The sequence below is a fragment of the Saccoglossus kowalevskii genome, chromosome 2 (assembly GCF_978046115.1).
Source record: "Saccoglossus kowalevskii chromosome 2, keSacKowa6.1, whole genome shotgun sequence".
Lineage (NCBI taxonomy): Eukaryota > Metazoa > Hemichordata > Enteropneusta > Harrimaniidae > Saccoglossus > Saccoglossus kowalevskii.
This window is the reverse complement of record NC_140642.1, coordinates 16,391,906-16,408,608: the sequence shown is the minus strand read 5'-3', so window position 1 is coordinate 16,408,608 and position 16,703 is coordinate 16,391,906. Positions and strand designations below refer to the sequence as shown.

Genomic DNA, 16,703 nt, shown 5'->3' with positions numbered 1-16,703 from the left:
TTAAACGCTTGTTCTGTTGAACAACTCAACCAACTCATAAACATCCAGTTCCTGCCATGTAAAGATTAATATCGGGAATTATGTTCATCTTCTAGTTTTAATAGGGAAAAAACTTTGCGTACCAACATGCTGACATCGCTAAACAAATGTTGCCAAACTGGTGTCGTTCATTTTAACGTGGTCGATCGAAAAACCTGTGATATTTCTGATTCTTGGGGGTTCATTACAGTTCAAGTCATCTGTACAAAAACTATGACTTCGAAGGTGCACTAAATATACCAGGCCACAATTCGCTTCGAGAATACGAACGTATGGTCGTCGATGCGTGCACTTCTGGTCGCGATGTTTTTGTGAGTGCGTTCCAAATTTTTGAATTGCGCCTTTCTGCCTGAACTACAAACTTTACAGGAATTTCAATGAATATCTAAGAACCATCGTATCTCCATTGGTGGCTCTTATGAAAGAGCAAGTACAGAAAACTTGATTACGGAACTTGGTGGTCTGCAAACCAGAAATTTCAAATATATAACCATAACCACAATGAGCTGGTGTACAAATTATAATCAAATTATTGCGATCAATCTATCGTTAGACTATTTACTGCGTTTGCGAACATCATTTTAACACGGACTAAGAAACGCTAAGCACGGATTAGATGCTTAGCATTGGCTAAAAAAACGGAAAAAATGTCAAAAGGCGTAGTTCATGTACAATATTACATCAATTGCTGTTTTGCTTAATCAACGGTATCTTCGAATAATAAGAGTCGCGCGACGCAAGAGAATGTAATTATATGTCGCCGCCAGCACAATGAGCGGTTACCATGGCAATACAGTGATTATCCGAGATACTATTAGCAATAGGCCATACCGAGGCCATAAACATTAATTGAAATAAATTTACAGTGATGCAAACGCACCCAAGGCGTTACCCTCGCAACACTAAGACTTCTTTAGTTACCATGGCAATGACCCATATAAATCAAAGTGTCGTCTGCGCGCGCACTCCACTACAATTTCAGTGTTCAATGCTTTGCCTTGCAATCAGAACGTCCCGAACGAGAATCGTTGACCTGTTGTCGCCCTCTAGTGTACAAGTCTGTTTAATACCATGGCAACCAAATGTTTCCAATATTATGAATAACACATTTTCATAAAATCGGGTAGACTTACTTTGCTAATCAAAAATACCGGTACGGTATGTGATTTTAAAACGAACTGCATCTACATTGTTGCTTCTCGAGAGTTCAACTTTGAGGGGGTCCTCCTAACGACCTTGAGACGATGCTATATCAATTACACGTTTAATATCAGTAAACACTTTTATTGGCTGTTGTCGCGGTAATGCTGACAGCGATCGGAACCACATGTGTGTACATGGTAGCGTATATCGTAATCGATACCGCAATATATGATATAGTGGACATTGTACAGTAATATTTACAGTGGTCTAGTGTAGTTAAAATGATAATTGATCTCTAAAACCATTTTCTCGTCATTGTGCATTAGTATGCTGACTGCTGTGGCCATTATCTATGCATTTGAATGTACTAGTATATGATATAACTTGATATACTTTATATAAAACGACAATTTTGTTCTAAATAATTTAAAATGTAAAACCGCTAATGCAGGAAGCGATTTAAAATACATTCTCAGCTTTCTTCCCCGCGTGATATTTTTTTTCTCTAACCTTAACATAACAACACGATTCCCCCAAGATATTAGAAGCAGTATCAAATGAAATGCTGTATGTCAACATGCGCGGCAAGATTCGTGACAGCTGTGTGTTAATATTGTGTCTCGTTCTTGGGTGCAGTAAACTAGACGACTGAGACCCGACACGCAGTTGCTTTGTAATTTGCGGTATGATTGATGTGTCGTTTGCGTGATTCGTTCAGACGACAGTCGTGATTTAACATATCCAACTTATCGAGCATACAAGCGTTGTTTTTTTCGGGAGCCGAGCGTTGATAAACTACATTTTAGCTATTCATTCATCGATGTCAGCCTATTTTGACTGATCATGGACACAACAGCGATCACAACTCAACCAAAAGCAGGGGAACCTAAAGAAGACGTGGTAGGTTTCATTATGGGGGTTACACATGGGGTGAAGTTCGGGTGATATTCCACGCTATGATGCATGCAAATATAGAGTGAATTTAGCTTTTCTTCGTAAAATAAGTGCTATAAATGTAATTTGAACCAAACATTGGATAAGTTTGGTATCAATGGGAATTTGGAATTCACCTCAATGCCAAAATCCAGATAATACATGATGGCGTTTATCTTAACTCGGAGTACTGTCTCTATAAACTAGTCTGCGTATTTTACGAGACTTGTCTGCGTATCACAGCTTTGTAACGGCATTTGCTGCGTTCCTTCCACAGGATAATAAAAGTGCCTGGTGGAGCAGTGACCTATTTTACTGCGTCGGAGAAATGCGAAGTTGTAAGTCGTTTTAAGTTTTCTTTACTCATATACATGTACTTTGTTGTCGCTGTCTTATATACATGTTCCGTGCATTCACGTATGCGTCATTTGACAATATCATACGTGAAGAAATGTATGTTTACTTATAAGTGCACTCATTAGTAACTGTGAACATAAACCAGCTAGTGGTCAGTTTAGAAATAAATTAACGTAGTCACATCACGTCAAATTCTTCTTCTGGTGATATATTACGTCTCAACTGCTAGATTACGTCATGAAAATGCACCCCCGTTGAATGTAGCAACACTTATGACCAATATGCAAACCGGAGGATGATAGTACAATATTTAATTTGGATTTTAAAATAAGCGAATGAACCCGTTTGCATCCGAGATTATTCAGTGGTTTTATTGCAATGTTTGAGCACTGAATTCATCTGATTCGGGTGACTGATATTTGAGATATTTAAGAAACATGATTTGAGCACTTGAACATGAACTATATATAGGATACCTATGCTAATTTAAACACAGCCTTAGTAAATACATATTGTACGATGATTGTTATGTTGTGTTTATTGGTGATTAATTTAAACAAATTGTGACATATGTTATTCGTGGCTGTGTGCTAAGAATATTAATCACAGGATTCTGATTGATGATTGATGATGGATGCAAATGTGACGTCATAACATTCAAATTAATTTGATTGCTTTTGTGGTAACGTTCATTGAAAGGGAAATTTGCTAACTCTGTAATTTCCATCAATAGTCAGCTAAAATCAACCAATCTAGTGAAACTTAGTCGATGACTCCGATAACCGCTTTTCTGCAATAAATGCATCCAAGATACAATTGCCCCACTGAGATCTCGTTGAAAGCTCGAGCCACGAGACTTGTTGTTTGCCTCTCGAAGAGTGTTTCTTTTCTTTCCAGAATTATGAAAACCAGAACTAGAAATTGATGAAGAAAGATCACTGAAGTAGACATGGGTTTTTTGATACGTGTTGAAGATAAAGTTCAATGAACCCTCTCACTATTATTTGGCAGTCTGTGACAAAAAGCTGTTTTTGTATAATCTATCACCGATGCCATACATATCAATTGAAATCAATTTACAGTGATGCAAACGTACCAATGGCGTTACCTTCGCAACACTAAGCCTTCTAGTTACCATGACAATGACACATATAAACAAAAAAAGTTAAATGTCATAATGATCATTATATGGTCTGTAACTCCACACTTAGTATTTTGTCTCTATGTACATTCATAATTTTGTCATGAGCATTGGTAATTGTCGCAGTTGTTTTGAACATGCAGATTATTAATCGTCGCAGATTTGTTTCATACAGAAGTCGGATTGTTGCGGCATAAGTCGACAGCATTGATCATAAAACACCACAGCCACATAGTTTCGACCTCGATTTGGAGCTTGTCTATTACGGTAATCAAAAGACTGTTCACGCTTCCTGTCACACTGAACTGATCACTAGATTTTAAAACTCTGTTTTCGCCTTAAACACTAGCAGATATTTGCGTGAGCCCACAGAGACTTCGGAATTGTATACTACCCCCCAACGATGGATGTCCCGGGATTTATGCACCAAGAATCTAAAATGTAAATAACTTTTCAACTTTCAGGTTTGTGTGGTTGTTTTTTCTTCCCGTGTTTCCAGTGTGAAATTGCCCAGAGGATGAACGAAGCCCCCTGTAATGGTTGTTGTTGGCCATGTGCTTTATCTTCTATGAGAACCAAGCTTAGAATATATCAAAACATAGAGGTAAGGACTTTGTAGTGGAATCGAAGTTCGCGAATGTTGATGTTAAATATTTGAAAATATTGGAGGTGGCTGCAATTTCTGTTCACGGTGTCTTGTCTGGACAACAACCTTTCCTGAAACACCTTACATACAATATGTTTTCTCTCTCAATGTCCTGCTTGCAATTTTGAAAATCTTCCAGGCAGCCATCCCATCATTACTAATGATCGACGTTAGCTCTGGATCCGCGGCGTCTGGGCGTTATTTATAATAGTTTGTCGGCTGCCCACCCAACATCGGTTTGCTGAGCATCTACGACAAACTACTAGTAGACATGAAAATCGTTTTTATCCGGTTTCACTTCTTTTTAATTCTAGTGGACATTACAGATATGTCCATTTATGGTGTATGTGTTGTCAATGGCAACGATAATCAGCTCAGGCGTGTCGAGGAGGAAACTATATTCCGCCTTGGAACTAAAGAACCCCATGGAATTAACAAACAGTTTAAAGGCAATGCTATGGCGTAACTTCCGGTTTAAACGGTATTATATGCGCGCGCATTGCCTTTAACTCCTTCATTGAGCTTACTACTTAATGCGCGTAACATTTTCTATTGTGAAATATATTAGTGATTCAATTTTATAGTTGTGTGTGTTCTTACGTTCTTATGTTCTACCTATACGTGTTCTTCTATGCTATCGATAAAGAGCCATTGCTCGAAACATCTAGCTGTTTCCAATAGTTACTTAGTACAACGATTACCAAATATTATCCACTCAACGCCGTCATTGATACTGCGGCTATAGAGAAATTAGGTACACGCGCAGAAACATTATTAATGCGCGCTGTTTTAATGAAACAGATGATCCAAACACAAACTAATAACTTCCAGAACTCGTAATTACTCGTGCGAGGGAAATTAAAGCGCGGCGGTCGTCGCGCAGCGCGTGTTCGAGTTTCATGTAAATAAACAATGTATTTTGCACGCGTTGTATACGTCGCTATGAGTCCCATATCGAACAGGACGCGACACGACGACTGCCGCTCTTTAAGCTTAGGTTATTGCTAGTGTACACATGCACATTCAGAGTATTGTGTCTCACGCATCTACCTAATTTTGCTTTAGCAGGGCCCATGGCGGTGTTGAGTGGCCAGCCGACGACCGATCTTTTTATAAATAACGCCTACGACGACGACGCCGCGGATCCAAGACTAGGTAGTAACAATCCAGGCAAAACTTGCGGAATACAGTGGTATTTATTTGGCGCAATTCATTTAAATAGTCATTCCACAGGCAATCTTGTTATTTTTTTTTATTTTTATCTCTACAGGGTAGTATTTTAACCGATGCGTTGTGCAGTACATGCTGTGGTCCGTGCGTGGCTTGTCAGATCTCGCGAGAGTTGGACATCCTCGAAACGCAAAAATATCACGAGAGTCTTTGAAGTGATGGTCAGTTATGTATAGGTTGCTGTAGTTGTCCATGCATATCGCGACGAGAACGTAGATGGAGACAATAGAATAGAATAGCAATGCGCATGCATAATTACATTTAGTGCGGTTTTTGAGCGTCAAGTATTTGTTTACGAGCTGATAGCGCCCACTACGGCGATGTTAGATTTAAATGCGAATGCGGACGAAATACAAGTTAATAATATTGTTGATATTACCTATCATAACGGTTACCAAAAAAAGGTTATTGTTGTATCACACAGTTGTTAGGTTTACAGGACGACTTCCCACCAATCGATGGATTCATTTGTTGTCGTCAAATGAAAGGTTACTTAAGGTAGAAGCCTACTCATAATTTTTGAAAAAGTTGGTCATAAAAAAAATGGTTCCAAAAAACTGGGATCCCAAAGCAAAACACATTGATTGTTGTTGAGTCTCAGTCAAGACAAACATTTCATCCGTTTCATTCCGAATGAGTCCGCATTCGCTACCGACAGAGGTCGCTCTTCGTGGATATTTACCTTAGCCACATCACCTGTTCAATGATTCATTTTTTTTCAATTATGAATGTTATGTGTGCGTGTTTTATCATTATTATAAATCCGAGAGTTAATCAATAAAGCACAATTTCTATATCAAACGTACTCTGTCGGTCTTATCTAAACAAATAGACTCGAGCCGATATTTACATTATACATGCGAGTGTTTTTTTTTTTCCGTGGAGTGTGTGTGATCATCACAAATACCTTATTAATATGCATGATCGGGCATAAGTCACTCAGAGGCCTCGACAGTTACACACAGTAGACGAAGCGGGAGGTTTATGGTCGTTCGTCACAGTACATAGAGTAAGTCCAATTTAACACAATTTTCTTTACTCAACTGCTACATTCATGGAAAATTATGTTTGTAATAACCGACAGTAATTTATTTTAAATGTAGTATTACGCGAGTAATCAACGTAATCATCACCCCGCGCGCCTGTTACGGATATTTTATGATTCACTCTTGATTGGTACATTTACAACAATTATTTCTGTTCCATGTAGTCCCTAATTTCAAGAATTTTCAGAACGACGCCTCAACAAATGCCCGCGACTGAAATCAGCCGCTCCCCTTTGATGACGCATGCCTGATTGGAAATTTGTCAGTAGCTGAAACATTGTATTTTTTTTAATAAAGCCTGCGTTCACATATACATACACAGCAACAATGACGATGGCAAATATTGTTTGTTTGTTTTGTTTTTCCAATACGGACTTAACATGTAGATCATGGCAGTAGAAATGATTGTATGGCTAAATGTGGCGATACATTTCACCGTGGCGGCCAGAAGCGGCATTCATCAACTGTTGACAGTATAAACAGTCATCTGTCGGGTTTTTAATCTGTAATATTTATTAGAAAAGGAAAAAATAATTAAAATCAAATTTTCAAAACAGGATAAATAGGAAAACGCGATAATTATATTAATATATGCAATTAATAATACTACAGAAACACGACATGGGAATACCGTCGCTTTAATTTGCGAAGCATTTCCCGTAGTGCGCTGTATACATATATATGCGTTAGGGGGCCGACGTTTCCAGCAGATGGGGTCAATATAACAACGAAGGTGTGTTATTTATTTATAGCGTGCCAGTTTTTGTTTTGCCGGGTATGCAACATGCATTCGTCGATTATAGCTCTATATTATGTGAGAGAAACAGCTTGGATTACACCGTGACCAAAACCACTAGAAGCGACGACGTTTAGTGATATGCTCGAGATATCGTGTGTTTTTTTCTGTGCCTCGTCTCAAATTTCCGATCTAATTTTCTTAGCTCATATTTTAATCTATGCATAATTCATGTATTCAGGCAACACGAGGTTTTTATTACTACGCCCAGTGACAACAACGTATTCCTAAATAATATCTACAGAGGCAGTCAGTGACTATGAATACAAAAATAATATAAAATCGGTTCTACTCCATGATGAATACTATTTGAAATTTGGATTTCCAATACAATAAATTAACCAAATCCGCCAAATGTACGTTCATATGTTAACACTACCTGTCTTGGTGTACAAATATTGTCAGTCACAAGATGATTCATTAATTGTAACGTGTCATTTATGCCAGTGTTGTGAATACAATCTTCACCGAGGTCACGTTTAAATCTATTATTAGGACAGAGGCAGATTCACAGTTAATCTTTGTTAATCTATCAGCTATCGTTCGATGGTCACAATTTTTCAGAATATATTACATTGCACGATTTGTATATGCAATGTACGGGGTTAACCTAAGAATAGTGCAATTAACGTCACTAGTTGAGTGGTCTGTGTTCTGCTCAGGGTACGGTAAAAGATTTGAATTGAACACGTAAAGCCACCGGGATTTACTTTGAATAGGTAGTACTTAGTATCCAGTCTCACTGCGTCGTGCGTCTATAGTCATTATTTTATAATGCGTCACAACCGACAACGAGCACCGTGGGCTTTTAACTCTGCGTAACATCAGGATAAATTCGGAATGGTAACTGCGCATTTATTTTGGCTTGTTGAAATTATCTTTATATGTATATTTAACTTCACTTATAATCTTACAATAGCAACAATTTTGATATAATCTGTCGTTCTCTTCCCATGATAACAGCCCTGATCCCAACGCTCTCGCGAGATCTTGGGGGTCTAAGTGATTGTGCGAAGACGTCACGTGGTCTGCATTACAACATCAACGGATGCAGTAAAGATTATGCATAATTTCAACACGTCACTAGTAATGGATTTGTGACACAGAGGTCACAACCTCAATGATAAGAATCCCTACTTTGCATTCTCCGCTGGTATTCTTGAATCGTGTCACTTCAATAGTACCGAGACATAATATAATGAAAGAAATCCGCCTTTCTTTCCTTTTTTCAAATATATGAAGCGACGAGTTTTAATTGCGACGTTTCGTATCTCTCTAATTAAATATGAAGGGTTCTGTGAACGCACGTCAACAACAGACTGCTCTCCCTTGCATCTATAATAATCTTAGAAAACCGGCTTAAACCAGAGACGATCTCATTACGAGGTCATTGCTTTATATGTCTCTCAGAATATATACATCGCCCAGTATCGCTTTATCGGGTCTCCCTTCGTTGTTACAGAACGTCCTTAAACAATAAATGAGGCGGAAATTAACAATTTAAGACTGCAATTCAAGGCTTAGCGTGGTTGATGGTGAAAAATGAGAAAATTGACACAAATAGAATAACCGCTCATCGACTATGAATGCTAATATTTGTTCATATTTTAACCAATAACATAATTCACGGAATAAGTCACATATCGATTTCATGCCATGTGACCTGTATTGTCTGCTTCATCTATTTTCGAATAGAAAAATTGAAGAATTGTAATTACAGGACCGTATTTTGTTTGTGTCCTGGATATTTTAATTTTTCAAAATCGCTCATTCGGATATAACATCATTAGGAACGATAAATGTAATTTTTGCTTCAATTTAAATACTACACTAGAATTGGTTCAAGCATCAGCGTCACTCAAATTGACTAAAAAAGCCCGGCGTCGTTTTGTAATTTCGTAATTTTGTGGATGTTATTCAGATCCAAGCTGTTTCAACTCACCGAGCACACTCAGGCTGTAAAATGACTAATTTTCACTGGGTCTAAATTTTGCTGATTTACCATTTACTCATTCAGTGGGTTTTAAATTCACGGTTTTATCATTTAGGTGATGTGCTCTATGCTAAATTTTACATATTCACTGGGTTTTATTTCAGCGCATTTTCCAGTCAGCGAAATAAGCAAAATTAAAACCCAGTGAATAATTAACCCTTTTACAGTACTATGAAAACCGAGCTTGCCTGTGTGAACAGAATATGTTCATTGTATTGATAGTTACGACTCAAGCATGACACTGTATATGTTCTGTGATTTCGAGTTGATCATCACAACAAGGAATGTCAACACGTGATGGAAATGTGTCAGTTAATAGTTATCGTTTAAATATCAATCGATTTTCAACTCACTAAGAGGAAATGAAGATGAAGATTTGCATACGAAAATTATAGACAGTTGTTTAAAGCGGGGGAGTCACCATCTACGCATGCGTCAGGTGGCCATAGCGTGTTGTCAGCGTCTACCCATGAGCCTTTGCGTTCTTAGCGTATATGGTTATCATCGCTTGGGACTCGGCGCAGGTAACGACCCCCCCCCCCCCGCTTTAATGTACATAACAACGACCAACTTCAAAGCAGCTGTGTTAACGTTGTCAGATACGTCCGTTCGTTATTGCACAAACATTACTGAAATGCACAGGGGAAATCACCGGAACACGTGCACTACGTTATTTATGAATACAGGTGTAATTCCATGAAGGACGGCACTTGATTCTATTACTGAGCAGGTGTAAAAAATGCAACAGTCAGTTGTAATCTAACATTCTCAAAATTAAAAAAAATATGCATTTGGAAGGAAATTCCACACATGTTTTATGGGGAATCTGTTTTGTTATGTTACTCCGAGAACCTATTAGTCTAAGATTCAAATACTAGCTTTACACCGGTGTTTTTGGAGTATTTTGACAGCGGTATTGCAAGGACGCTGGCACACGAAAGCCCGGATGTAACATCGCTACGCCTGCATGTAATCTCACGTGTTTCGATACACGTTTCACTTCACTCATGGTGTCAACATCATGATTTTTTGTTTTTGTTTCTACGATAATGTTATTAATCTATTACTAATTAATCACCAAATAAACGTTATTTCCACCGGTGTATATTACACATGGAGACATCAGACAACAAGCTTTAGATATGTATTACTGGAATGACGTCACATGTTGATGTTTCAGTCATGCCGTGACATATGTAGTCATTCCATATGCAAATTAAACATCAGCTTCTCTGAATATGGTCCACATCAGCCAATGAGAATGCTTATAGTCTGTCATTTGACAAGTACGTCCGAAATCGTCGACAAAAGCATCTCTCTTCTAATGGGATGCTGTGAATATCCTTAAAAAAATCCGCCGGGAAACCTTTCTCCGTTAAATGCGTGAAGGAGGGGTCGATATGTATTCCCTATTTGAGAACTTACATCCGGGGGTTTTAAGTTCACGGGTGACTAACTTGAATACATATAAAAATACGTTTAAAGAGGTATTAAATTGGTATTCTACGCAGACTTGGTGATAAAACGTCTGCAAGTGTTTTGAACACTATCAATCACTGTCAGTATGCGAAGTAATGGTTGCCATGGTTATTTCACATCCATCTCAGTCGTCGTATAACTAGATATTAAATATTGTGCGTACATTCAATTAGCAAAACGATAAGTAGTGAGTCAACAATTCAATATTATTGACAAATTTGATGGCAAAAACTCTACTTATTTTCCATAGTTCTTATTTATCATGAGAGGCGGAGCACATGAAAACACAACTACCAATTACGCTAGTTATAATTAGTTTTTTTTTTCGTTTTTTTTAGGTTGTTGTAGTATTTTAGTGTAGTCGCCGTCAACTTGCTAACCATATTTACACCATTACGATGGAAAAACACAAGGAAAACATGACACCAACAACGGAACAACCGAGAAGAGCAAGTCAGAGTCCCATTCCTGAGAGTCCAGGTGGAAGCGAGGCAGAAGTAAGTACACATGCAGACAGGGAGATAGGGTCTGATTCGACCACCACATTAAAAAATGATCTAACGATTGTTTATTCAGATAAGTAAACTCAGACCTATGTGCACTGGCCACTGTACTAAATGTTCTAGCTATTAAATCCAGAAAAGTTACACTAAAGACCGGAGTTCCCAAATATATCATGAAAGTTCATTGTAACTAAACCATGCACCGGTAGAATGTTGAAAATAGGATAATTAGTTGAAATTCAAAAGTGTAGGCGTTGTTACTTCCGAAACAATTCGAAGGTTGAAGTGACTAACTTCAAGACAGACAGACAGACAAACAGACAAACAGACAGACAGAAAGACACTACTTCATGTCTATATCACTATTATGAAGGTAGAAAGTGCGTGGAACATCGTGTGTTCAATGGCATGTGCAGAGGATTTCAATGTTTAACAAACTTAAGACTCTTTTTGCATAAGTGTTGCTTTGCTTTTTGAAAACCCCAAATAATTGTGTTCGCTTTCGCATTTCATTGACCTTTATTTTAGTTTCAGCTAAGATTTGTTTGTTTTCCAGCATAGCTTGCAGAACCGATTTTACCTTAATCATTGTAACTTGTCTCACACAGGAATTAGAAAAATGAATATTATAAAAAATGAAACAGTGCAAGTGTCTTGTAGCCTGTATTTTAGAAGTTGTAGAATATAAAACAGCGTCATGTCAGTCTCTCAGAAATGAAGTAAATCACCTAAAATGGCAACATTTTAATAGTTTGATGAGCTGGGTGAATATACATCATATGGCTTGATTATTGATTAACAATACAGTATATCTGAGAGTATATTCACAGAAGCAAGTGGATTGTAAGATATAAATGTTGATAACAACAAACACGAGCTCGTTAAAAAAAGCCTTAAAAATGCTCTTGGATGCGTTGTAGTCGATAAATGTTTGGTTTTATGAATGGTAATAATTTGAATGGATGCTTATTTTTAACAGCTGGTTTTGGCGAATGAGTTTGTTGCACCATGAGGTCCAGATTATTCCACATGTAGGCTGTGTAGTGACAGTGCTATTCTATCTGAATTTAATTGACTGCAATAAATATGATTTATATGCATATTAATACTAACCGCGCATGCGTTGATTTTATATTTACTTCGTTCAGGTGCCTGTGTAGACTGGCGCAGTCGAGGCGATTAATTTGTTTTTGTAGTTTAAATAAAATTTAAAAAATCGCGAAATGGAGGTGTTAGCGCGAAATCACCCCGACTGGTTTATTCTGCAGGAAATTCATTGCACGTATTATAATGAGGTGGACGCGGAAATACGTGCATAATGAGGTCAACATGGTAAAGGTCACACTGCAGACCCAACATGGCGGCACGTTGAAATTCGAGTTTGTCGTAGTCGTCGTTTCTAATTCATCACAATGTGTAAACAAATAACTCGTACTGGATGTAGAATAAAAAAAAATTGGCTGCTACAATCAGCCAACGTCTTCTCGATCAGAGGTAAGTTGAAGAGACGTTGTGATTGGCCTAGATGATTGTCAATTAAAACACTCATTAACATAATTACCCGTTGAAAAATCGACGGGTTCCTGCAGTGTCGATAGAGGGCCATGCAGAATAAACCAGTCGGGGTGATTTCGCAGTTACAGGTGATTTTGCAGTTACAGGTGATTTTTTTTTTATTTTATTTAAACTACAAAAATAAATTAATCGCCCTGACTGCGCCAGGAGTGATTTCGCGCTAACACCTCCATTTCGCGATTTTTTAAATTTTATTTAAACTACAAAAACAAATTAATCGCCTCGACTGCGCCAGTCTAGTGCCTGTGATACATCATAACATATTACTTATATGTGCATGAGATGTGAGAGCAGTAGATTTGATCACAACAAACCAGAACGACAAATATGTCGATTTTAATAAACCACGTGGCCCCGTGACCAGATTCACTGACTATCGGATTCTTGGGCAATGGACTTTATACTTGTCTTCATTCTTAGTTAAGTGGGACCCCCTCCGAAGTTCACGTTAATTCAGGGGCGTGAGCTGTTCCGTCGCTGACAACATCATGAATATAATCATTTCAAGTAGTTTGACAATTATTACGACAGTCTCCATATTTTCGTGCGATGCTTCTTTTACGCTGCCATAATTCGTTCCGTCTTTCTCTGTGTATGTGCATGCGCGCGTATCTGTATTGGTGTGTGCGTGCGTGTGTTGTACTGACGTAAATGTACTATTTATGCCGCATCATGGTTAAAATGTACCACATTGTACTTGCATGGTTTACAACGTCTTTAACATGACTATCAACTTAAATTTGTGATAGGTGACATTTTTATTTGTTCTTTTTTCTTTCTTTCTTTTTCGTTTTTTTTTTTTTTTTTTCTGTTCGGTTATTTTCAGTTGCTGTTGAAGTTCGACGGAGAAGGTACACTGCCCAGAAATCTTACAATCCTTACAAAAAAGAAGAACAACCCAACAAAGAATGGGAAGGCGAGCTGTGTAGGTCAAAATGTTGACTATCTGCCATTTTGTTGCGTGCAACACGAGTGATAAAATAAAAAAATACACCATTCAATTTGCGAGCTGTCTTGAGTGTTAACACCAACTTCACCTGCACCCAGGTTTTTGTGTGAATTTAATTTTATACTGACACGTAGAATAAATTTATTAACACCAAATTGTAAAAAAAAATAATACGCTGTTTTTTCTTTATTAATATTAATATTATTATTAACATCACTAGTTTATTTGTATTTTTCAGACACGTTTTCATTCGTGCATTGCATTGGTTGTTCATCGTATTTGTGTTCTTTCTTTTTGCTTCTTTCAGTATGGTGACATCACGTTGCATGACGTCACAGTGCAGTGCGTTCGTTTTCATTAACGTTAGTATACGCATGCGCCATGGTAAACTGCATGACTACATCACACGGAGTTAACTTTGTACGACTAACTGTACTGACGTGGTAGATTAAGTTGTAGCGATGTGATGTGACACTGTCCTAATCGGTAGTAGTTGTTGTTCGTAGTAGTAGTAGTATTAACAATAATTATAGAATAGACGTAGTATCAGTCATCGTAGTTGTCAGTCACATGAACACCCACAGTATACGTCAGGCCTGTAGAACCTCTTTTCTCCAGATTAACAGATTAGGTTATTATGCATATGATCGGTGTCGGGAATTTCACGTTATTCTGGGGTCTGTGATATGATAATGACATATGCGTTGGGCTTAATGTGGTTGTATCATTCCATATCATATAACATTTTCCTCATGATTTTTTTCTCGGTTAATGATTGAATTATACTATACAACCATTCTTTGAACATCATAAGCTGAATTCCTCGCCACAGTCACTATAAAGAATCATATCCAGCTTACTCATTTCGTATTCATCAAAACAGCTATTTACATCGTGTCAAGATGGAATACACGTCTTGTCGTAGTTACGTCATGGCACTCTAGTGAATCATGAATATATTATTATTGCATTTCACAGAAAAAACATCCTCGCGAGTGGACGTCTGATATATGGCATTGTGCAGGCGAACCCAGAAGTTGTAAGTGTTTCTTTTATTCTCTACCAATTCTCCCCAAATTTCGATGCCTTCAACCATTGAGTTTTGTATCCAAGGCAAGTATGTCTGGACTGTACCTTGAATACCTCACCCCGGGATACTTCGTGGAGACAGGCAAGTGACAGATATGACGTCATCGTACAACGCAAATAATTATATCGAGGCCTGATCGAGGTAGTCACATTCCATTGACACATTTATGTATCAATTCGAGTAACTTATTTATGCGCACGTTTATCCAAATTTTTCGCTGTAGCTAAAAATCGTGTATAGAGTTGCGTTGGAATTAATTCGGTAGAATGAATTAGTCAGCGTGGGTGTTATAAATATAAACATTCAGACGTGTTATCTTTGTTTAATAACAGGTATGTGTGGTTCCTGCTTCTTCCCCTGCTTCATGTGTGAGCTTTCTGCGCGTCTGGAGGAGCCGTTCTGTGCTGGTTTCTGGTGGCCATGTGGTCTCACGGGGCTTAGAACCAAAATGAGATTGCAGCATAAAATACGGGTAAGTTTAACAAGCTAGAACATTTTTTGTAAATATTGCCAAACATGTTAAACTATTTTAACAATATATATTTGTTATATTTTACGATCAATGTTAAGATATGGGATGAGAAATGGTGTTTTTCGTGAATAATAAATATTTCATAATTGGAAAATAAATTGACAGTAAATTATATAAATGTGACGTCACAATGTCGCGGCCAGTGTGCGCAATTTTCCGAACGAATATAACTATAAAAATGAGAAAAAGAAGCCGCGAACTTAAATACCCAAGATATAATGTAACAGCTCACTGCTTCCATATATTCGTGGAGAGAGAGAGGTGAACAGATATAAACGGATACATAGTAGTGATTATAAAGATGCAAAAATATCGATATTTTCTTTCACTCTACAGGGTGACGTGTTTAATGACGTGCTGTGCGCTACATGTTGCGGACCCTGTGCTGCCTGTCAGATGGCCCGAGAACTCGACTACATCGACGTGCAACTTACCGATTGATATGGCTCGATACGGGCGTGTTTTATTCATCACGATTCCAGTGAATTCTATCACATAAGAACTCTCTTTATTCGTCGCGCTATGCAACCTATATTATGAAGCCAAAATTCACAAAAATGGGCAGTAATTTTACAGGTTATCAATGTCAACACTGTCGTCGATCGACGGTAGATGCTCTGAACCGTGATTTGCGCAGGATGGCGGTATTCATAACGATTTGGTGAGTCGTACATCCACGTACATCGCAACCAGATTAGTGGTTTAGAATGATTGCCGCCACCAACGACCGGTAACGGAAGTTTTGTTGTAATGATAATATTGCTTTGCCGAGTCAGACTGAGCATTACATCGTAAAAAGCAGCTGTGACTATTAACGTAAGAGTAACACGTAATGCAGCTATAGTCGCGCCCTCTATCGACAAATTGCTTCTATGACGCAAATGAATGAAGACATTGTATTGCGGTTGTTCGTCAATACAAATGGTTCGTGAGATCTACTCTACATGAAGACAGCATAACTAAAAGGAGTTGAAGTTTTGAACGGCATTGCTTTCACTCATTTACATCATTTTTAAATAACATTAGCGCTTCGTCACTAGATGGCGCTCTTTACCAGAACGGCGTATTGATGTGCGTACGGTACGGATACGGTATCCAGAACCTGTGCAGAAAATCTTACCATTATCAAAAGTATCGATGTGCTCTTCTCTTCAATATTTCCATTTTCAAATTAAACGTGATTTTCAAATATTTTTCATCTATTTCCACATTTTTGTTCTCTTTTCTCGTTTAAAAGTATTTTACAAAACA

At 37.9% G+C, this 16,703-nt stretch overlaps 2 protein-coding genes across 2 annotated transcripts; both read left to right on the top strand.

Moving 5' to 3' along the window:
* The first annotated feature begins 1,905 nt into the window (after positions 1-1,905).
* On the top strand, positions 1,906-5,835 carry LOC144349586 (cornifelin homolog A-like). The gene is made up of 4 exons (XM_078008146.2): positions 1,906-2,082; positions 2,393-2,453; positions 4,078-4,217; positions 5,530-5,835. Exons 1-4 carry the CDS (start codon positions 2,026-2,028, stop codon positions 5,641-5,643), a joined length of 372 nt encoding a protein of 123 aa, XP_077864272.1. The 5' UTR covers positions 1,906-2,025; the 3' UTR covers positions 5,644-5,835.
* Positions 5,836-6,410: 575 nt separating this feature from the next.
* On the top strand, positions 6,411-16,312 carry LOC100373901 (cornifelin-like). The gene is made up of 6 exons (XM_085492207.1): positions 6,411-6,498; positions 11,142-11,300; positions 13,708-13,806; positions 14,809-14,869; positions 15,253-15,392; positions 15,789-16,312. Exons 2-6 carry the CDS (start codon positions 11,202-11,204, stop codon positions 15,891-15,893), a joined length of 504 nt encoding a protein of 167 aa, XP_085348333.1. The 5' UTR covers positions 6,411-6,498; positions 11,142-11,201; the 3' UTR covers positions 15,894-16,312.
* Positions 16,313-16,703: the final 391 nt, after the last annotated feature.